Source organism: Nannobrachium achirus, assembly GCF_963921795.1.
Source record: "Nannobrachium achirus genome assembly, chromosome: 8".
Classification (NCBI taxonomy): Eukaryota; Metazoa; Chordata; class Actinopteri; order Myctophiformes; family Myctophidae; genus Nannobrachium; species Nannobrachium achirus.
Genome location: NC_137817.1, coordinates 11,844,419 through 11,868,422, shown reverse-complemented (window position 1 = coordinate 11,868,422; position 24,004 = coordinate 11,844,419). Strand labels below are relative to the sequence as shown.

At 42.8% G+C, this 24,004-nt stretch overlaps 2 protein-coding genes across 3 annotated transcripts in view; both read left to right on the top strand.

Annotated features, from left to right (window-relative positions):
* Positions 1-11,855, top strand: part of LOC308289921 (calpain-9) — a gene marked incomplete at both ends in the record, with an annotated part of 23,783 nt that extends 11,928 nt beyond the window's left edge. The window contains 15 exons of the mRNA XM_080731702.1: positions 131-202; positions 470-561; positions 2,008-2,082; positions 2,293-2,453; positions 2,934-3,091; positions 4,285-4,496; positions 5,711-5,753; positions 6,174-6,248; positions 7,662-7,722; positions 9,085-9,149; positions 9,283-9,351; positions 9,997-10,075; positions 10,634-10,750; positions 11,371-11,429; positions 11,829-11,855. Of these exons, the coding sequence (XP_080587828.1) occupies positions 131-202; positions 470-561; positions 2,008-2,082; positions 2,293-2,453; positions 2,934-3,091; positions 4,285-4,496; positions 5,711-5,753; positions 6,174-6,248; positions 7,662-7,722; positions 9,085-9,149; positions 9,283-9,351; positions 9,997-10,075; positions 10,634-10,750; positions 11,371-11,429; positions 11,829-11,855 (1,365 nt within the window). The remainder of the gene's footprint in view (positions 1-130; positions 203-469; positions 562-2,007; positions 2,083-2,292; positions 2,454-2,933; positions 3,092-4,284; positions 4,497-5,710; positions 5,754-6,173; positions 6,249-7,661; positions 7,723-9,084; positions 9,150-9,282; positions 9,352-9,996; positions 10,076-10,633; positions 10,751-11,370; positions 11,430-11,828) is intronic.
* A 4,066-nt stretch (positions 11,856-15,921) lies between these two features.
* Positions 15,922-24,004, top strand: part of actn4 (actinin, alpha 4) — a 77,834-nt gene continuing 69,751 nt past the window's right edge. For both annotated transcript variants that reach the window (XM_080730866.1, XM_080730865.1), the window contains exon 1: positions 15,922-16,335. In XM_080730866.1, coding sequence (XP_080586992.1) covers positions 16,186-16,335 — 150 coding nt within the window. In that variant the 5' untranslated portion in view covers positions 15,922-16,185. The remainder of the gene's footprint in view (positions 16,336-24,004) is intronic.

Sequence of the window (24,004 nt, the reverse complement as noted above, 5' to 3'; positions counted from 1 at the left end):
TACTGTTCGTGTGTGTGTGTGTGTGTGTGTGTGTGTGTGTGTGTGTGTGTGTGTGTGTGTGTGTGTGTGTGTGTGTGTGTGTGTGTGTGTGTGTGTGTGTGTGTGTGTGTGTGTGTCTGTCTTACCACAGGGTCCTCTAGAGCAGAAGAATGAGCTGGGCATCATGTTCAGACATGCCTACTCTGTGACTGCAGTGGAGAAGGTAAAGCTGCCACACCTACATTATGTTATTAAGATACAGCAAGCTTTATTGTTCCTGAGGGGAATTGGGTCATTGCTGGGGCAAAGGATAAGCTACAGATAAAAAGACAGTAAAAACAGATGAGCCATTTGAGTACTCATTGTGTCATCTCATCTGTCCTGTCTTCACTTGCCCACTCTTCTTCCTCTTTTATCCTGTGCCATGCACATCTCCACTGTCCTGTCCTCCACCTACTGCTGTCCTGTCCTCCACCTACTGCTGTCCCAGGTAGAGACTAAATATGGACCAGTGGACTTGATTCGTGTCCAAAACCCCTGGGGAAAGGCAGAGTGGGAGGGCCCCTGGAGTGACATGAATGGGTCAGTACTGCTGTAGGTTTGCTTATATCCATATTTGTGGGGACCAAAAGTCCTCAGAAAGATGGTAAAACCAGAAGAAAGTTTAGTGTGTGTCTACATTGTGAGGTAAAGGGGTAATAACTTGCGCCAGCAGGATGCACAAGTACTGCCTTCGGTGCCGTCTGTTTCCGGCGTCCAGAAACGGTATCTGTCCGTGTTTCTGGCCGCCTTTAGCAGATAAGGGACCAGCATTCTTGGTGACGTCACCATCAACAAGTGTGACCTGATATAAATGGCTGGAGGTGGATGAAAGTGGGTGGAGGTGGGTGCAAGTTGGCACCTCGACATGTCTGTAGACCATGACAAAGGGGCATTAGACATGGCACATACTGTATATGAAGCGACCGAGTATTTCCCGGTGAACCTAAGCACAACGGTGGGGGCCGATGGGCAAGGAGGGTTGCAAGCTTATGAGAAAAAACTAAAATAAGACCTTAAAACCTGGCGAAAACAGTTGCGTGCATTAGCGCAAGATGACGATAAAGGAAACCTTTAAATTGAGAACATTAAATTAACTTCTGAAAAGCCTACACCATAGATATATATATCTATGGCCTACACTGCCTTAAAACATGGCAAAAAAGTTGCGTGCATTAGCGCAAGATGAGGATAAAGGAAATCATTAAATGGAAAACATTAAATTAACTTCTGAAAAGGCTTCTAAGCCTACACTATAGCCTACTAAAACTAGTGAACCGCGATCTTGCCACACATAAATAATTGTGGTTGTAACAATAACACAGACAATATAAATCCTTAGTCTAGTTGTGGGAAGAAAAGGATATCATCGGCCGAAATAACTTTTAAATAACTTGCAATTGGCGACGAGTCTCTTACTAAATCGGCAAGAGTGCCTCTCATTCTCAATACATAGGTCTAAAGGCTAAGCAATATAACCTCTCCATCATCAGCGTCAGTGGTGCGTGTTCCCCACACTCCCAAGCCCCCGCCGGTGCGCTTAGGTTCACCGGGAAATACTTGGTCACGTATATGAAGGCCTATTGTAGATCGGCTCCTACACTGGTCTCTTTACTGCCACCCCCTGGTCAGCCGGGGTGCCTAATGGAGGGAAAGGAACTGGTTGGAATAACGTGTTCCTTCCCCACGCTACATCCTACCGGGGAAAACCCCTGTCAGGTGATAAGAAGCGACTTGCTCAGTATGCTCACTCCTCATGCACTGAAGGAAACATGAGCTCAGTTCGGGGCTCTTTAGAGTGAGAGTAGTGCCCAGGATTACAGTTTATGCAATTGGCACTGGGTGAAAAATGGGTTACAAAATCCTGGGATAAAAATATTAGTTATTAGTATGTATCTCAACACCCTTTCTCTATTTTGCCTGTTACTCTCTTCCTCTTGTATTTGTATCACGGTATATATATCTCTCTCTCTCTCTGTCTCTCTCTAGTCCACAGTGGCATAGAGTGAGCAAGGAGGAACAGCTGAGGTTGGACAGGGTGAACAAAGATGATGGGGAGTTCTGGTGAGTAGTTGTATGCCCAGACACACACCACTGTTCCTTATAGACCTCCATCCTCCACCCTTTGGAAAAACCCTGTATCACACCTGTCTATATATCTGTCGGTCTGCTGGTTAATCTGTCTGTCTGTCTGTCTGTCTGTCTGTCTGTCTGTCTGTCTGTCTGTCTGTCTGTCTGTCTGTCTGTCTCTGTCCCTCCCTCCCTCCATCTCAGGATGGATGTGTCAGACTTTCGTCAGAACTTTGAGGTGATGGAGGTGTGTCACCTGAGTGACACTGTCGGCCAGCCCAGCCTCAGCACACGGCCGTGGCACAGCACGACGCACCAGGGCAGCTGGGTGGTGGGCAACTCTGCAGGGGGCTCCTACCAAGGGGGTAGGTAGGGCGGAGCATGAAAACTACTGACGGAACAAACAGATATGTGCCGACTGCCGAGGCATCTTTGTGGAATCCTTTGACGGAGGAATTGATTCAGATTCGTCTAATGTCCAGGCTAGAATTGTACAGGCACACACAATTAAGCACTGACACAATTATCTTTGTGTATGTATTGTATTTAGTGCATTCTACATGTGTACTATGTATTATTATTACATACTGTACAGTATGTTACAGATGCAGGTAGTGCAATACCATAGTCATAGTCTAGTGAATAGTGAATTTTCTTTGTTTTATGTGTGCATTTCTTTGCAAATCTACAATATGTATGTACGTCCACTATGTGTGTGTGTGTGTGTGTGTGTGTGTGTGTGTGTGTGTGTGTGTGTGTGTGTGTGTGTGTGTGTGTGTGTGTGTGTGTTCATTTAAAAATGGACCTGAATGGACCAGTACATTGAGGTTTTGACCGTATGACAGGCTTCCTCTGGCAGAACCCCCAGTTCTACCTGACCCTGTTAGAGGAAGATGATGACCCATCGGACCAAGAGAAGACCTGCTCCTTCCTGGTGGCCCTGATGCAGAAACACAGCAGACGCAGTGGTGTACAACTGGCTATAGGCCTGCACGTGTACAAGGTGAACACACTGCAGACACACACACCCACACGCACACACGCTTGCACACAAATAGTATATGTATCTATTCTCTCAAATACGTACCGTATTCATGGGCCAACATAAGCCTTATACACACACAGGTATAGGCCTAATTGTTGCGACCATAGGTCGCAGTTTACTATCAGAACCGTCACAGCTTGTCTGTAATCGTCCGCCGGACGGGTAACGCCTGACACTGTGGTTCCCCTGACACATCACTGTGACATCACAGTGATGTGTCAGATACTCTGAGCAGGGATCTCCATATATGGGCTTAAACAGGTGACATCTGTTTAAGCCCATATATGGAGATCCCTGCTATCCCTGCTGAGTATCTGACATCAGATACTCAGAGCAGGGATCTCCATATATGGGCATAAAGGGATTCTGTTAGGGATCTCCATATATGGGCATAAATGGGATTGTATCCCAGATGATTCCCTGTTAGGAGACAGAATTCATATATGGCCAAGACAGCGCCCTTTTCGCCCTTAGGCGTCTTACTGGTATGCAGTGTTGGGTTACGTTACTTGTTAGTAACTCGTTACGTTACAGGATTACCTTCTGAGAAAAGTAACTTGTTAGATAATTATTTCATTACAGACGATTAAAACCCCTCAGTGAGGAAGTCTGATTAACATAAACAAGAGTGCAGCTGCAGGACCGCATTGTGTTTAAGCTATTTTGTAAAGGATTTTATTTGTATATCTTTTACCAAAATCAAATCAAATCAAATCAATAGTGACCAGTTGACCACCAGTATTGTGGAGGTGGAGCTGTGCTGTGCTGTGCTTCACCAATGATATTTGCATTGATGCTCTCCTCCTCTCACCAATAAAACCAAATATAGTGTGAATACTTGAAAGAAACAAGCTTGTTCATTGATCAGGATAGATTTTCATTTTCCTTTGTGGCAAAAAAAGGTCTTAAATTTAACGAAGTAATGCCATTAATTTGGAAAAGGTAACTAAGTAACCAAGTACTCTAATTGCAAAACTAACAGTTTAAACTATTATAATAACGGTGTTAATTTTAACACTGTTACCCCCAACACTGCTAATATAGAGCTATGCATTTTACTGTATTTGTGTGTGCTGTGTATATAATGTACTTGACTGTGCATGTTGTATGATATTTACGTGTGTAATTTGTAATGTTTTTATTCTCTCCAGGCAGTCCATTCTGAGGGCAAATACCTGTCCTCTTTTGACCTGAAAATGCTCCGTCCGGTCCTTGGCACTCCTACCTACGCCCAGCGACGGGAGGTGGTGCTCCGAGGTCAGCTGCCGCCCGGCCAATATGTGATAATCGCCTCCACGGCGCAGCCCAATCAGGAGGGAGCGTTCATCCTCAGGGTGCTAACTGAGAAAGGCAACGCTGCTGCGTGAGTGCTGCATTCATTATAAACTGTCAACAGGTTAGGCCAGGGGTCTTCAACATGTTCAGGCCCCAAGGACCCCTTGGTTGAGAGAGAGATGAAGCAGGGAGCCCCACAATCTTTTCATACTGTAGATTCCATAAAGTTTCATTGTTTGACAGCACAATCATCATTGTATTTTGGATTCATGTCAATTTGTGTTTTCAGATACTGTATTTAACCACTTGAACCGTCAATACTTAATAAACTTGACCTTTCACTCTGTACTTAGTCTGCTCTTTTTCCCCTCTACACCAAACCGCTTTGCTGAAAATAGCCGATCTACAATCTGCCATTTTTGGCTAAAGTTATTAAATATATTTTTTGAAATATAAAAAATAAATAAAAAAAAAGGGGAAAAAAAAGTTTCTATCACACAAACATTTGGAGGGTCCCGGACCCCCTATTGAAGGCCCCTGGGTTAGGCAAAGAAAGTGGGTGTGAGGTATGGAGGTCAACCCCGCCCTTTGCCAAAACATACCTACATTTTTCATGGTGCTACATGAATCTGTGTGGAGGTTATGTGCATTTTGGTGATAGGCCAGGCCCAACACCACACCCTCATTTGGGCAGTTGACATGAAGAGTTAATCAGGGAGAGTGTTTTAAGCTGATGTTTCAATCCGAGTGTATCAAAGGGTGCGTTCGTAAATGCGCCCGTTTGTGGTTAGGGTTAGGGGTTATGGACTGGTTAGGTTTAGGCATAGTTTTACTGAGGTTAAGGTTAGGGTTAGGCATAGTTTTACTGAGGTTAGGGTTAGGATTAGGGTTAGATTTAGGCACTCACTACACTGAGCACACACCCGGTGCGCATTTCCAAAGTACCCTTTGAAACACCAGCAGAAAACACCATCCCGAGTTAATCAGTTTTACATTAATATTTCAACAAAGATTAATGCAGAACCATGTATCACTTTTGGAGATACCCTGTTTAAAAGACAAACAAACAAATGGAAAGGGACGAAAACACAACCTTGATCCAACTCTTGGTGGAGATAAATATATAAACATTATAATGTATTCATTATTCTGTAATTACTTTATGAATGATTATATATATTTTTACTGCTAAATCTATGGTTATGCTTTAAATAACCATTAATACCTTGCAGTTGTAGAAACGTATCAATGAGTGTAAGCTTTTACATGATGATTGCACTGTTTTGTCTTTTTGTCTTCCAGTCCAGCTGAGAAACCGGGCACCAATGACATCACCATGAAAGAGGTAGGGAAGCAGGACAGCCGACACTAAATGTGTACAGTAAAAAGAAACTGCACCATTTTCATGCCTTGTAACTTTATACCTTTTACATTTTCTTAACTATTTTATTATTATTTTATTTTATTTAATAATGTAACAGTAGTCATAGGAAGCACAAAATAATGTGATCCGCTCCTTTATACTTGGTGTAAACTTGTGACGAGACAATACAGTTGAGTCTGAGTTTGAAATAATAATAATAAATTATATACGTTGGGAAAGCTTGAAGTACTGTATAAGAAGTTCACTACCAGCTGTATTGTGTGTATGTGACAATTAACACCTTGAACCTGTGTTGTTTTAAACATGTGAATATGTGATCATATTATTGATTTGAAAATATTTATGTTTTTGATTGCCGGCTGTGTGATTTTTCTATTTCAGCCTTCCTTTCCTCACCAGGCTGCCCTCCCTTCGCCTGGATCCACAAGACGCCTGTTCAAGAAACACTGCAACAAGGTGAGATTTGCCCACAGAAAACTGCTAGCCTTAGATAGATCGATACCTTTATTGATCCCCCAGGGGTAATTCAGGCTCCAGAGACAGCACAGGAGTAAAGTTACAGATACAGGTGAGGTCATAGTAGGACAGTGGGTACAGAAGAGCAACATCACAATAAGGACACTCTTAAACTAATATGAATAAAAGTATACAGACGTATACACCCTATACAGTCATCCCACCTGGTGCAGAACACAAAGACACCATCAATAAAGCCTTAAACCTAACCTGGGCCAAATAGTATCAAGTATTACCAGTAAGACGCCCTAAGGTCGCGCACATGGGCGCGTGCACACATCCGCCTGGGTGACAGCAGACTGCTGGGCAGGCGCTTGCGCTTTAGCATGGGATCAACTTTGACCAAAGAAATGCACAGACCTGGTTGGTTGTTTAAGTTGGACAAAATGTGGCCACATTTTCCCAAATATGGAGATGACTGACGTCTGACATCATAGATGTTTGACTTCATAGACCACATGAGATTGACACAATATGTCCACATATGGGCATTCCCAGATATGGGCTTAATATTAATGACATCAGGGATCTCATATATGGGCATAAAAGGGACAAGGACATAATTCATTTGCAAGTGTGACTATTGATGACATTAGGGATCTCCATATATGGGCATAAAAGGGATTGTATGAGGTCAGACGTTATAGACATCATACCCGTTGTTTTGGGTTGAGATTGGCACATTTCCTGGGGCAATCTGCCCAGATCATGCATGTCACACGTGTCTTCTTCTTCTTTTTTGTTTTTTTACTCTCAAAAACGCCTGCAATGTAGTGCATTTGAAACTACATTGCAGTGCACATTATGGGGTGATCAATGCTTGCCTCCTGTGAATTGTTTTATTTTTATTTTTGTTTGTTTTATTTTTATTTCGTTGCTGAGTGAGGTCAGCAGACAAAGTGACATGAGTGAGATGAAAAAACCTGAGTGAAATGTGCCAATGTCAACCAGAAACATCGGTAGATGTCAGAACAGGTCAGCTATATCCTTCTGCTGAGCTGGGATGAGGTGTCACACACTGTGACGCATGCTGAGGTGTCATGCACCCCGACGCACACACAGGATCTGGAGGTTTTTATTGTAAATGTGACCTAGTATGGTCGTAATTAATGGTGTTTGTTCCAACTTCCTCTGTGTACTTTACCAGAGGGCGCGGTTTATCACATTGTACATTGCAACGTTTTGAGACCGCTCTCCTAATGCTTCACAAGAGACTTCTTGTTCTCAATATCTTCTCTTAAAAGCTTAGGGCTATTTCCATAATTTCCATTTGGATTCGCTTCACCCTTCTTTTTTTTCTCCTTAATCTAAAAATTTCATTTTCTGTTCAAATACATCTCTGTCTCTCACCAGGAGGGATTCTGCAGGCCCCTGGAATTGTACCAGCTACTGACTGAAGCCATACAAGGAGGAGGTCAGTATAGGAGCCAATAACTCTCAGACAGTCAGTTAGTTAGGCAGTTGATCAGCCAAAAAGACTCAGATTTCAAAGATTAAAGTTAGTAGCTCCGTTTGAGTCCGTCAGTCAGTCAGTGTCAGTCAGTCAGACAGACAGACATGCTTCCCAATTACATCGCTCTTGATCTGGAGGCTGCGCTAGAGGTCTTCACGGGTCCAAAAAAGCGAACCGAAATCGAAAAGTACAGTCAAATTTCATCCGATTCCGACCTGTTCCGAAATAATAATCAAGGGAAATGCGACCGTTTCCAACCCGGCTCCGAGTGATTATGATAAAACACTGACCGAACCCGGTACGGGTCTCTCGGGTTCTCGGGTAATTTCGGGGTCGGGGCCCCCGTGAAGACTTCTAGGCTGCGCCCCTTGAACCCAAACACACCCCCACGGACGTCTTGAGTGACAGCGATGCGGCCAAACATGCCCTGCACGCCGTCCTGAGTATTTGCTATGAGAACAGTAATATATCAAGGCGATGACGCTTGATGCAATTATTATATTTATACTTATATTACATGATACATATCACATTTTAAAGATAACAGTATTTCCAGTGCCAACATGCTGACACCAAAATAAAAAAGGCTATCTAAAAGAACTAGATTCCAACCATCAGAAGTTTTTTTTTTTTTTTTTTTTGCATACCGGTAGTTTTTCTAGGCTAGAAAGAGCATTGGTACCCAGAATCCCATTTAGACCACTGTTTGTTGCTCCCCTTCAAAGTGAATGATGCATAGCCAACACCAACATTACAGACTCCACCCTGCTATAGAATGTTTTCAGATGGAGGCAGAGATAGCTCAAAGTGTTTTTACTGCAGGAAGTTGGAATGATGTCACGGCAGGAAGGAGGATGTATGGAGCTGCTTCCTTATGACACACCCCACCAACTAGTGTGTAAGCGTGCGTGTGTGCGTGCGTGCGTGCGTGTGTGTGTGTGAGTGAGCGAGAGAGAGAAAGAGTGGTTCTTAGTTACTTAGGACTGTTTGATTTCCTTATAACCTCCACCTACTGTGTGTGTGTGTGTGTGTGTGTGTGTGTGTGTGTGTGTGTGTGTGTGTGTGTGTGTGTGTGTGTGTGTGTGTGTGTGTGCGTGCGTGCGTGCGTGCGTGCGTGCGTGCGTGCGTGCGTGCGTGCGTGCGTGCGTGAGAGAGAGAAAGAGTGGTTCTTAGTTACTTAGGACTGTTTGATTTCCTTATAACCTCCACACACTGTGTGTGTGTGTGTGTGTGTGTGTGTGTGTGTGTGTGTGTGTGTGTGTGTGTGTGTGTGTGTGTGTGTGTGTGTGTGTGTGTGTGTGTGTGTGTGTGTGTGCTGCGTAGTGTTGGCAGGCAGCGAAGAGAAGCTGGCTCTAGAACACTGCAAGAGCTTGGTGGTCCTCATGGATGTATCCTTTAGGAACAACAATAATAATACTGCCTGGAGGAAGTTTCCACTGATCGTTTGTTTTTGAATGCCATCCCACTCCAGTATCTATCAGGAACTGAGTCTGACCATTTCCCTTAATGCCAGTTCTCCAGACCCAGGGTCTTGCCCAGATGGACTGGCTGGGGTTCCAGAACCTGTGGGACAAGATTAGGAGATGGACGGTATTGGCCATATTGAGGCAATATTGTTCGGGGAGGAAGAAAGTAGAGATTGCTTAGCCTAGCACAGCTAAATAATCCACCCATGTTAAAACAACATGGGTTAGTTAGTTAGCTGCATTAGTATATAGTCTGGCTACACCAGGCTAGAGATTTCTATCCTAAAAAAAGAAAACTATTGCATGAATATAGCATAACATTAACACTGCCAGAGTCAAGAGTTTGAGCATGGTGCATGATTTTTTTTTTTTTTTTTTACTATTTTGAAGAAAAAAATATTTTATAGTTCAAATAGCCGATCTACAAGCTCACAATATGTGGATGTAGATAGGCTATTTTAAGTATTTTAAAAAGCTTTTCAAAATAGTAAAAAGAAAGAAACTAAAAGAATCAATGAAGTTTAAGGACAAGGGGTAATGCTTTTAGGCAAAGGCATCAACGAAAATAGGTCCCATGGCCTTCCACGCTCAGGGCCTCCATTCTAACTGGCACCACCTGTTATTATGAAGCCCTTTGGAAGTGGCATCATTGTGTTGTAGTCAAAAAGGAAATGCTGGCACTTCATCTACCGGTAAATAAGTAAATGAGATACACAGGGTGATAGTTCCAATTTTGTGTGTTGAATACTCCATTTTAATCTTTCCACAGGACATTTTCCTGACCTTTGACAAGAATAAATCTCAATGCCTTGAGTATAAAGAGGTGGAACCTGCCCTGAAGGCTGCAGGTAGGCTAGAGCCCTCCTCATACTGTCATACACATTGAGGACACTCTTTGCACACAGTACAATCCTGACTGCTCATTTAACTTTTGAAACTGTACAATTTGATGGTCCACTAGGTTACAGTATCTGAGTTACAACTGAGGATTTTACTGGTTATCGAATACTGACAGTTTGTGGAGCATGAACAAACACCCATATTCACAGCAAGTAGTTTGCAATGTGGAAATTGCGATAGGCAACCATCCGTATTAATATAATAAAATAATAATAAAATATATGCTCTTTGTTATTGTGTAGTCTTGTATTGAGCTTGCTATATCCTCTTGTTCTGTTTAACATACTCTATAAGGCAGACCTTTTATGTGGAACTCTCTACTCACTGCCTACAGGGGGCACTAAAACACCTTTCTTCAAATTCATCCCCTCTTCAACATAATTTATTCAGCAGCAAGGAAATTGGCATAGCGGTACACACATGGCACTGTCACTTACACCATGACAACAGCAGGGGATGTCATTGAAACGTCTGTGCTTGTTTGCTCTGGTCTGGCTGTGCTTTAGGCATGGCGATGGACGATTTCGTGATGCAGCTCATCGGCCTGAGATACACGGAGCCAGATATGACCATCAGTTACCCCGGTTTCCTGTACCTGCTGATGAAACTGGACAGCATGATCCGTAAGGGAGGGGGAAAGAGACAGCAGTCAGTGGAGGATAAAAGAGAGATAAGGGAGCGTGGGACTGTCACTGGGTGAAGGACGGACAGAGGGAGGGAGGGAGGGGTGAGAGGATGAGCAACATGTAAGAGGACATCAGGGAAAAGATTGGAGCTGATAGAGCAAGAGCAGGAGGAAGTAATAAGTGAAGATATTATGGCAAGATAATGTTTGGCTTTCATGCATACATTGTAACAGGAAGAGTTAGAGAAGCAATGGCATATGAGATTAAACATGTGATGTTGAGGTTTTAAACAGTGAGAGGGAAAATGTTATGAAGAACAAGACCGATGTTTAATATATCATGAGAGAAACGAGTATAGACAAGAACAAAGCAATGTGAGGCGAGGGGATGAAAGAGGATTCCCATAGTTTTCTTAGGCTCTACTTGGTAAGAATGAACAAACTTGTATCTGTGTCAGGCACCACAAACCAACGTGAAAGTATTAGAAAATGATGACCTATTTTAGTTGACCTAGTTTGGTGGGTAAGTGTAAGAAAAATAAAATATAATGGGAAATAATATTATTATACCCTCTTGTCACTGAGTAGTAAAACTCCTTATTGATTGTTTTCTCCCAGGTAAATTTCAAGCATATGACATGGTGGGAATGGGCAACATAACTATCAACTACAGACAGGTACTGTAATAAACACTGTGTGTGTGTTTATTTTTTGTGTTTATTTTTCGGTATAATGATTGCATCGTTTCATTTTCCTCAACAAAATAATTATGCTTTCAATGGAGCATAGACATGGCTGTGTTCATTCGGTTCAGAGAGTGTAAAGAATAAAGATTGACTCTTAAGGCAAGTTACAGTATACAAGTGACAACAACAGTTTCAAAGTACCACTCAAAATGAAGAAAGGAACATATGTGTACTGTGTAGTATTAGGGTTACGGTATTTTGTATGTTTGTTATTATTTAGAGGAATTAGGTGATATACATCATGATGAGGGTTCCTGGTATCCCTGTTTGACCTGTAGTAGACCTCGGGACATTGTGAACTAAATCTATTTCACCTTCTCTGTTTGATAGTGGCTCCACATGACCATGTACAACTGAAATGACCTGACCCAACCGCCTCCACTGCTGTCTTGAAGACCAGATGTTTTTGTTTAATTAAGTTTAATTTTGCTTAGTTCAAAGTTGTTCACTGTTCATGGTTGTATGTGTTTGTTTTATGATTTTTATATTGTTTTATGTATGAACTAGAAGCAGTGCTCTTCCGAGCACAGGTCTCCACCAGGCCAGGCGGCCTGTTATAGCGCCACCATGAGGCTGATTTGAAAAGTTTGATGTGGCATTTCTTCCTCGGCCTAGTGGGAATGTGCGTGCACAATTTCACAAAAATTGCACGCTGTGTTTGACCAATTTACAAACTTTGAAAGCCAATCTCAGCCAATCAGGATGGAATATGGACAATCAGACAGATCCATGTCGATCACATGACTGTAGAGATACTGTCTACCGATTTGCGTGATTTTTGGACAAAATCTGTAGGGTTAGGGTTAGGGTTAGGGTACTGGCCAAAAGGTAGTTTTGCACAAATTGGCCTCCTGGTGGCACTAGAACAGGCACATGTGAAAAATGTGGGGCAGAGGTTCTGAATTGGCATCCAGGGAGTGTGTGCGCTCAGTTTGGCAGCGACCGGGCCAACGCCTCCGGAGATTAGCTGGTAACAAACTTTGTGGCGGGACACACACACACACACACACACACACACACACACACACACACACACACACACACACACACACGGATGGACGGACGGACGGAGGCGAAAACATAGTCTCTCCCTGCCTTCGGCTGGTGGAGACAATTATATATCATTTCAAAGTCACATCTAGTCCATTTAGACTGAGGATGTTATGAGGGCCATAGTGTTCACAATAAAACTAATGGTCTGTGGGAATTGTGCACTGTCTATTATCTTTGACATTGATAAACAACCAACTCATTTTATGTAACCATCTGTGTAAACATCCTAAAGCATTCTCAAAACCTGGTTTGTTGCCAAAAGGAGTGTCAAAGGAAGATAACAGGTTCCAAAAAGAATTAAAAAAAAAAGAGTATGGAAGTATGGAAATTGTTGAGAAGTAATTTAATCAATGGAGCTTCAACTTTAAGTCAACATTAAGTCTTACTATATTATATGATGCATGGGACAATATTGTTTGAGCAAAGCCTGAAGTGTGAATGTAAAACAAATTAATGTGTAACTTTTGCAAGCTACTTGTTGAGTTGTTCTGAAGAAAAAGTATTGCAAAGAGTTCTACAGCGTCTGTCCCTGTAGTTTTAGCCCAGCATCCACAGGGGATCTTTTTGAGAAATGATGTTCTATTCAGCTTTGGCATTTGGTATGTGTAAATATCCGTTTCTAAGCATCTTTCCCTAAGCATGAAGAGCCACAGATACACATACCAGAGTTTGGGATTGGGGGTAGGGGGCATGGCAAAGATTCAGGCAATTTCCTGTTGCACCACTGGTACACTCAAAATATCTTACTCCTTGAATTCTGCACAGCTGCAACATAAGTAACTGCTTGTACAGGACATGCAAGATGGGTCTTGCATTAGCATGTTCTGTACTATTGTACACTGTACTGTTCACACAGTCACACCCAATCTGCAGCTCTGCCCATGCATGCATGAACACCGTTCAGAAGCAAACTTTAAATAGGATTTATACCACATGTTCAAAGTCCATTCATCCAGTGGGAATAGCTTAGAAATCACCACAAATGAGACCACAACTTGAGACTGTATAAGTCAGTGGGGTCGGATCGGATGGCCATAGGCTTTGAAACAAAGCACCTATAACTTCATGTAGAGGACTCCAAAATGAATGCATTTGGCTGGGGACCCCCATCTGAAAGGATTTTGTGCCAGGGACCCCTATACAAGATTTGTGTTAAAATGTTTCAGGAATATTCAATTTTTAAATATAGTCTTTATTGGAATTTTTGTAAATCACATCAGAGTATAACAAACAGCTGTAACATATAAAACAAGAAAAGACAATGACAGATATTTTGATATATCCTATTCAGATCAGTTTAAATAAAATATATAACAAACTAAAAACAGTTACACAAACATACCAACAAAAACAGAACAACAGACACTCTTGCCCTCATACTCCCCCACCACAAATCGTGCCCTCTTCCCTTATTCCCTGATATTATTTTTGATCATAAAATATGAGAAATACTAATATCTAACAGGCATTGACACTGCCCCCGGCAGGTAAATAAAACGTTCGGGCAGGTGAAGTTGGCTTTCAGGTTGCCCGACCGGGCAAGTGCTCATATGAGAGGGGACGCAACCGTCTATAAACACAACACGAAATATCTGTCTAAACACCTGAACGTGGCCAGCACCCTCTGTAGAATGTAAAATAAGAGTACTGTTTACCTATAATGTGCTGTTTTTACTATTGCTACACTTAAGAATATAAAACAGTATGAAGTATGAAACCATATACATATTCAATCATACCTATGTAGGTATTTGGATTTGGAGGTATTGAGGTATGACATATTTTATCGCACTGTCCCAGAAAGTAAAGAAATAAGTGTTAAATTGAGAGCTAAAATCTTACCCATCATTTTATAATGGACCTGCAATGGACAATTTACTTTTCGGGCAAGTGGGCATGACCTTTGGGCAAGTAGAACATGACCTGTACTTGCCCGACGGGCAAGTGCCTCTGAGACCTTAGTGTCAACCCCTGTCTAATATAACATCTAAAAATGATATAGGTGGATAGCCTACAAATGTTCTACACATGAATGCAAATATTCCAAATTGTAATAGCCAGTGTGAGTTAAAGTAGTTAAAATAGTTTTGCTTCGGGACCCCCTGGAACCCGCTTAAGGACCCCTGTGGGGGGTCCCCGGACCCCACTTTGAGAACCCATGCTCTACACAGCACATGACATCATCACACAACTTCAAACTGCACGCCATGATGTGCGAACTGTAGTGTGTATGGTATGTGTGTCAGGGGCTGTGTGAGACAGTGTGACACTAATCGCCCAGGACACTCAGAGCCTGAGCATGACCTACTTCTGCAGGGTTCTTCCAGGCTTTGTCAGTCTATGAAATGTTAATGGTGAATATAAGCCTTTAGGCTTCAGGAGATCACCCAGAAGACCTGGCTCTCTCTGCCCGGGAGGGTTGAGCTGAACAAAAGTGACCAACAGAAGATGGGAAGCAGGATTCAATCCCCATGTCTGTAAATTATTCAGGGGCGTTGTCTCCTCTACATAACCTTATTGGTTATTCATGATATGGGAGGGATATTTTAAAGCTGAACAGTCTATGTATCTACCCAGTGAAAATGTAGCCTATATGAAATGTCACTGATAGGCTATAGCAACAGAACATGGGTCGTGTAGCCTACTGGATTTCTATTTGTTTGTGTTTTTGCCTGCAGTGGGCATGGTTTACTGGTGCCCCTAAAAACATCTTCCATTCAATTTCCCCTTAGACTTTTACAAAAATATTTATATAAATTATTTTATGACAGAATCAAGCCATCCAGGATCCTGGTGAATCATGACCATAAAACCTTTGATTCTACACAAGGCTGTACCCCCTCCACCTGTATATTATGTTCCCCATTTTCAACTGTTTTTGTTTTACTTGTGACACTTGCTTTGGCAATGTAAATGTATGTTTTCTCATGCCAATAAAGCTCCTTTGAATTGAATTGAATTGATTCTGTGACAAAAATAAAATAAAAACGTTTTCTTTTCACAGAATCAAAGGTTTCGTGGCCATGATTCACCCAAGATCCCTGATGGCTTGATTCTAGTCATAAAATAATATTTTTGCAAAAGTCTATGGGAAAAATGAATGGGAGATATTTAGTGGCACCAGTAAACCACGCCCACTGCTAAATCAGGCTATTCAACTAATGCATGAACCTCCACGTCCGTCCACCGGGGGGCGGTGTTGCTGCGGCGTGGCTGGCTCCACGAGGCTCATTCGTGTCCGGCGTCGCAATGAATGTTGTAGCTGATGAATATTCATGAGGAATTTTGGGGCTGAACGTACGTAGGCCGCTGCTGTAGCTTGTTGTAGGAGCGGCTGGTTCCTCTGGTTCCTCCCAACCACACCATTCCCTCCGCGGGTGGAGAAGGCATTCTTTCTCTACTGCACACACCGGATATTCCTGACCGATTAAAAAAAAAAAAAAAAAAAAAGAAAGAAAAGCGAGCGAAGGAGAGAGAGAGTTGCTTGGTCTCGCATCCTCCTTCCCCTCTTCTTTTTGTATTATTATTTTTGTTTTGTTTTTCGTTTGCAGCTAGAAGAAGAGAATTTAAAAAAAGCTTTTTTGTTTTCGTCCGCTCTTATAGTCGTGTTAACTACGAGGTTTTCGTGGCTGACATGGTAGATTATCACGCTAGCAGCAACAATACTCAAGTCCAATACTCGGGCCGTGCCGACACCGGTGGCGTTCCAACATACATGGAGCAGGCAGATGACTGGGATCGGGACCTGCTGCTGGACCCGGCCTGGGAGAAACAGCAGAGGAAGGTAAGGATTTGAAAAACCCAAGTCCGAGAGATGGTGGGAGTTGAAGAAGGAAAGAATGGCAGGAGGAAGATGATGGAGGCCGGGTAGACTGAACGCGGGGGTTTGCTAGCAGATTGAAGCATGGCTGGCCTCAGTTCTTATTCATTCACATCTGGTTGCTTTCCTGAAATGGTTTGGTGTCGTGGTGAGGCGGACCAGCTTTCCTCCTTGTCCTGCTTTTATCGCCTATATGGAGGTCATTGGCGAGGAGGAGTGGACTGGACTGTTGTAATAATGAAGTAATGCAGTTTAGTTGTCTGGCGGTGACTGCTTTTTAGTTTAGCCGCCGCTGCTGCTGCTGCTTGTGGTTTTAAGTTTCACAGCAGACGTGCGACGATATTTCACCACCGTCTGTGTGGCTTTTTACAGAAAGGGCAATTGAGATTACATCGCTTTTTCAGACATAAAAATAGCAAGTTGAATGTGTTCCCAGCCAGGGCGTTATCTGACTGCTCTTGTTGGAGGCCGATAACACTGACTGGAAGTGGAACCCAGTTTGTAGGCAGCGCTCGTGATGTCGCTTGCCAAAAAGGTCTGAAAGCTCTCAACGCGTATATTACCTACTATTTTGGCAAGCGACACCGCCGTCCAACTTGAGTTAAAATGAGTCTTTTAAGTGAGTAGGAGTCTACTTTTCTCTGTTGCACCAGCAGACCAAGGCCTTTACTGTTGCACAAAGCTAAAATATCTCCACTAAACATCACACATCCTTGCAGTCCCACCCTACTCGCAACAACATTTTGTCCTTTGAAATTGTCTCAGGGGAGCGAGTAGCCTCAATAATAAAGGATTTAACCACATTGTGGAATGATGGAGGAGCGAGGAGGGTGTGTTTGCTAACTAGGTTACGCACTTTAGGACTATCTGATTTCACTGACTAGCCGCCGACCGAGATGATTAGCATGCCTCCCTCCGCCTGCTGGAGTGACAGCATATATTCATACCACACTTTTTAAATTGTGTTTTCTATGGGATATCAATCATTTAAAACCCTCATTTTAACATTGATTACACTTTTCCCCATACAAGCCTCGTTGCATAACCTCTGTACATATTTGTCAAGAGTGCACACTGGCCAAAGTTTACTCCCCCCGCGGCACGCAAGGGAAGAATAACATTTCACTTTATCAATCATTAACAAAATATGGCTTGACTCTGGCTGCCCTCCACACACCGGTGGACACAAATGGCCATATTCCAAACCGGGCAAGAAAGGATATATTTACTGTGCTGTGACATATCCAGAATCCTGTGTGTGTGTGTGTGTGTGTGTGTGTGTGTGTGTGTGTGTGTGTGTGTGTGTGTGTGTGTGTGTGTGTGTGTGTGTGTGTGTGTGTGTGTGTGTGTGTGTGTGTGTGTGTGTGTGTGTGTGTGTGTGTGTGTGTACTACCCAGCAGTCAAGTTGAAAACTATGTCGGGCCTGCTGGTGGGGATACAAAGGCCACATTCCTGTGGTGTATTCGCCCTCCCCGTGCCAGTTATTGCGTAAAGGCGAGCGAGCGAGTGCCTCCCGCAAAAAAATATCACAAGGCATTGGATGTAATGAGTGTGGGAATGGATTTGTCTTTTGTAGTCTGTGACTGTGAGAGTGGGGGACCTCACCTCGAAAGGCCAAGCCAGACTGCACCCGTTTATTGTAGGCGGGACGGGAGGAGTCGGTAGACTCGGTACAAATGAGTAGTCAGTTAGTCAGTCACTTGCTAACAAGTTAAGTTGATGGAAGCTAATGTTAAGAAAGATCAGCTTGTTTTATAGGAATACAGAAATTGGATTGATCTACATGCAACTCGGATCTGTGGGTTAAGGAGGCTGTGTGAAGTTGCTTTCCCACAGCACAGGAACATCCTGTAGTTGTTTAGATGTATTTAGATCTGTGCCTATTTGTGGAAGCCCTACTTTTGTCTTTCACATTTCACAGTGTGTCCAGGAAGCTTGCATCACTTTTGAGTAACACACTCGACGCCCACATGTAAAAATGCAGGTCCACTGTCCGGTCTACTACACTTGTCACCTCTTCCCCTCCAGGCAGAATGCCTCACCTCACAAACATGTCATTATAGTTGATCCGTGTGGAGAGGGATCAACCCACGCGTCCGAACATGTCAAAGTATGCAGTGCTCCTACATTGATGCCAGCATCTCTCAAGTCTTTACTGTAACTCTCCGCACTTGTTCCGTGTATGCAAATCTGTTGCTTTTGTGACAGCTATGCTGCAGTTATGTCAGAGGCCACAGCTGAGTTCAGGAGGGAGATTGCAAGATTCAGGGAAGTCGACTATTCTCATCATCAGTAGTGTAATAAACACTAGTCATTGTCAAATGATGTGTTTTTGGATGACCCTCATCATAAGGTGTCAGAAAATTCTCTTTGGCCAAAGATCATATTACCCTAGATTAAGATAACGTCATTCAGTTCAAAAAATGCAAATAAGGCAGAATGTCAAAGTTGTAGTGCTGACATCAAGTATGCAAATAAGTTTCGTGATACCACAAAACCTAAATTGTAACTAAAATGCTAAATAGCCCTCAAACATCACACAGTATTCTCTCTGTGTGAATCAAGTGGAATCAGCGGTGACCACTGAATGTGTTATCGGTCTTACTTCATTTTCATATGCTGACAGCTGTCTCAATTGTTTGCATAAATGTGATTGGAGATGAATTGAAAACAGACTCCCTACACTTTATACAGTGACCTGCAGAGTGTATGGGGTAGATATACACTACAGTATATATTCATTCAGTAATATGATTGTACATATATATATTTTCTATATGTCTGACACTTACCCATGTTGTAGCAGTACTTTCCGTTGTTAGGAGGTACGTTTTATGTAGAAACATTGGAAAAATGCATGCCTATAATTTAATACAAACACAAATTTGACCTACAAAGTTGCACCGTAGTAATTGTGTGTTTGTGGGGCAGGGAAATCTGCACTTTGAATGAGAAATAATATATAATTTACTAAATAACATGGTGTCTGATTAACCCAGTGCCCAGACAAACATACAGACAGTAAGACAGACCGACAGACAGACAACTTTTCCACAGCAGCCAAGGTGGGCAGCTGGGTACAACGTTGGTTTGTTCATTCTCCACCCACTTTCAAATGCCTTTCATCTGACTGACTGGCAGGATTGGGTGGGTTAGTGCAGATGTCCTGGCTGGCCACACTGCCTAAAAAACAAAAGAAGGAATAGAATGTTCGCTTGTACAATGAGGTAAAGAAAATCAAAAAGCAATTTGTTTTCCTGCCAAAAACATGATGGATACAGAATTGTGTAGGTTAGTGCTGTGCAGTGTATTGTTGGGTAGCATTGGGTAGGTTAGTGCTGTGCATTGTATTGTTGGGTAGCATTGGGTACAAATATTTTGGTTATGAAAACTGTAACCATAAAAAAATATAATTAAAGCTATACTGTGTAAGTTGCTCAACTTGTGGTCAGTAGCTCTATAGCAAACCTTGGTCGCGTCCGCGTCTTTCGGCCGTTTTTCGGTTCTCACACCCCCGCGTCTGCCTCCACCTCGCCGAGATCTATCTTTTGAGGGGTCCCTGGTTGCTGTGCGTTCAGCCATTCCGGAGATACACTCCTTCACCCATGCTTACCGTGCACCCGAGTATAGAAACACACGGGAGACTACAAATATGGCAGCCCTAGCGACCCCACTCCAAGATGCGCTGTGATTGGCCGGCAGTGTATAACCCTCGCTGTGATTGGCCGGTAGTATGATGACGTCATTTTGCCGCAAAAACCTGCCCCTGTCACTGCTAAGAAGAAAACATATAAAGAGAAGGCTTCAGAAGCTGAAAATAACGGAGTGGGGGTTCTAAAACTTTAGCGATTTAACAGTTAGGACCATTTTAAGATTTGTTTTACAAAAAAAGTTACATGGTATAACTTTAATGCTGTTGGTCAATGTCCATTATACTATAGAACTAATATATTATACGAATACCTTGTAACCTTTCAAAATAGGCACAACCCTATGTTCTAACTTTTTGAATCGTGACGACCCAATGGCCCACTGTCCGATCAACAAAAACAATACAGTGTGGGACCGGGACGGACAAGGAGTGTCTCCTTTGATTAGATGGCTATTTTGCCTGCTGTATGATTGGTTGATTTGAAATAGCAGGACATGGCAAGCTGGACCGACCTGATTTGGGTGTGGTTGACATCACAGGCATCTACTCTTGCAGGTGCCGGTTTAATGATTTTGTCCAGTTGTGGTTTAGCTAGTAAAATGATAAACATGATGAACAAACAAATGAAAGAAACAGATTACATCCACTATAATTAAATACACTATATAATACATGTCTTCTCCTGTATGTGAACAGTTACTAAACGATGGCTTAATCTTGCTGTTACACTGAAAAATATTTGCTGGGTTGCTGCAGATTAAACTAATCTCCTTGACACAGTGGACTTTCATTGACTGAGAACCCCTTCTGACTGACTGCTAGCTACTAAGCCCATCCTCCTTTGTTTGACTGACACTAATATCTGAAGAGCCAGCTCAATTAATTGGTAACGTTTTCATGGTTCTGGCTAAAATGATAAACATCATCCTTATTTTGACACTACTAATGACCTTGAAATGTATAATTCTTTTGTCCTACATGTATCAGCATCATCAGCTCGGCTGTTGACAAGCAATTAACGTTGGTACTAAATAAAATGTTCAGAATTGCAGAATTATTATGAATTGTAGGAAGCATAATTTGGACCAACAGTTGGACTATATGATTACTTGTGCAAACAGTTATATACAGTATATAGACATAAACCATTCAACACTCAATCAACAGACAACAATACAAAATTAAAAAATATACACAGTTTTTAAGCAATACATGATAAATCCAATCCAAGTAACCTAGAGCCAAGTACAGAACCGTGTTCACTCCTTGTGCTTTTGATTGCAATTGTCTCTGTGTGCTTTGTGGAACGTGGGAGAATCAGGATATGATGCTATGGTGCTCTCTAGGTCAGCTGCAGGACAGACCTCCACCCCTGGGACACACAGCTGACTGTGGTCCACATTCAGCATGTAGACTTGAACAACAAACCAGTCAGCCAACAAGGCAGTTAAAAGGACAGAGCAGATTGGAATGCAGACCCTCTGTGTTTCTGCCTTTCTCTCTCTCCCCCCCACCCCCTTTTTTCACTTACCCCCCCTTTCTCCCTCTGTTCTCCCACCGGCCACAGAGAGGGAGCATGCATGGGGAAACATTCCATTGGTGGCCCATTACAGCCTGCTAGGCTGGGGGGGGGGGTCACTAGGGGGCGGGGTGAACTGTTTTTTTGCCTGAGTAAAAAAAAAAAAAAAAAAAATTGGAGTTTTGTAAGATTGCAGATGTGGAAAGTGGCAGGGTACAGCAAGATGAAGGAAGACAGAAAATCCCTCTGAGAGAGTTCTAGAGGGCTACTATGGTGGTAGTCAGGATGTTTCCCAGGAATACCATTTTAGATATCGTTCTGTGATTGATTATGCTCATTGCTCACTAGTGGAACCTAGTGAATCGTTACAGAGTGAAAGTGTCTGTAGTCTGGCACCACTGGGCAACGGACCTGAGCAAATGCTCCGAACATTTTAAAAGTTGTATTAAACCCAGAGACAGTATTTGGCCACCATATGCGTCTGAGTAGGGAGGCTCTCTCCATTCCGACATGTCGCCACTCCGAAATTGACTTCTTATTGTCGGAGTGGCGACACTCCCATAGGCCTAAGGTTTAGGGTTAGGGTTAGAGATAGGGTTAGTGTCGGAATGGAGACATGTCGGAAAGGAGACATGTCGGAGTGGAGAGATGCACCCGTCTGAGTAGGTGGTGGTGAGGGGAGGCAGGCAGGTCTGCTAGCTTAATGTGTTTCTTTGTCAAAGAGATTTTATTCCGGTCTGTTTCCCCCCCTTCTCACTCTCGTCTCGTCCTGGACGCCTCCTTCCTCTTTTTGTTGGCAAGGAAGATTTTAGGGATAGAGGGCAGGATGAGGTTCCCTTTACAATGTCAAAGGAGCAATAAATAGCTGTAAACATGTTTAGGGTGTACGTAGCCGACTGGTCTCGCTAATTGCTGTTGTTCATAGGCGTACTTCTTTGTCGTTGTGCATAACTATAACGATTAGTGAATGGCATTTCCCTCACATGAATTGCAATGGCAACAATAGAGACTAAGAATTTCCCTTTTGGTTGGCTGCCAGCAATGCATGTTAGAGGCCCTGTGTTTGAACCTCAGGCTCAGACCCTCCCAAGAGTAGAGTGTATGATTTTGAATCATATTTAATAGTTGGGTTTTTGTGCGTGAATTTACATAATCATGTGAAGACTGGGAGTTTTATCCTTGGATCCAGGTATGTTAACATGTATGTATCTCACAGTGGTGTTTAACGCTTTTATCATATTACTGTTACCCATCTTTGATTAGTATGTCTTTGCTGTCGGGTAGAAACCACCGAGTTCCATATTTGAACTTTTTGTTTATTCTTGTCTTCATAAATGAACTCCCCTACTTGATCATACCAGAGTGTTTCAGAAAAAAGTAGCAGATCCACAAGCTCTACTATTTTAAATCCTGAAAAGTAACATGTTTTGGACATATGAGGTTTCCACCCGACGGCGATGACATGGAAGGCACAAAAGAAGCTGATTCAGAGTCAGAGATCCAGAAGATGTATCAGGAAATAGTTTCCAAACATCTCATAAGGAGCTAAAGCCTGGAAAATAACTACTGACAAAAGCAGTCTAATTGGAAGTAAAGGAAAACGGGGTTGTCCAGTCTAACAGAACTTCCTGTGGGAGCGTGTCGCTGTTACTACATGTCATCTTTTCAACACCCGACTCTAACCCTCATCCTAACCCTAACCTCCGTGGAGTGAGTCGCTAACCCTCCGGTCGAAATGATGGACGTTCGAAAGAGCACGATTCTGCCCTTCCTGTAGCCCTGGCCTGTACTAACTAAGCAGATGTAAAGCCTAGTTTATTGGCCAAATCTGAGGATTCACGTAAAGGATTTTACCAGAAGTACCGGTATAAACATGTGCCAAAAAAGTGTGAGCAAGTGTATTCTATGCCCCGGTAGATGCTTCATTAAATATGACGGCTTCCACCTTTTACTTTGCACGTCCTGGTGCTGGAATCCTTTGGAGTGTAACCCACCGGCTACACCGGGCGCGTTGAGCATCGCGTCAACGTCAACGCTGGGAACGCTCCCGTTTTAATCAATGAAGGGTGCTCCACAGCCGACGTCAACGCCGGACGCTCCGGTGACGGCGTCCAAACTCGAAAATCGCCCAGGTTAAATTTTTTGACGGCGTCCACGCCGCCCACAACGTCCAGTCATGAATAAAATATGAATAAATGCATTGTATATTTAAATGTAGGCTATATACGTGCTTTTCTGCTGTTGGCTATCCATTCACGTCATTCACAAGGGTGACTATTTTTGTATGCAATTACAGCGGTCTTCTTTGATAAAATTATGTATAAACACAACAGGCTATAATCATGACAAAACATAGTGGTCAGTGGTGCATTGCTGCTCTTTGCTGTGAACATAGTGTGCTCTATACGTTCACATTCAGGTCACAAATAGTTTTATTCCTGTTTGAAAGTGATTTTCATGTT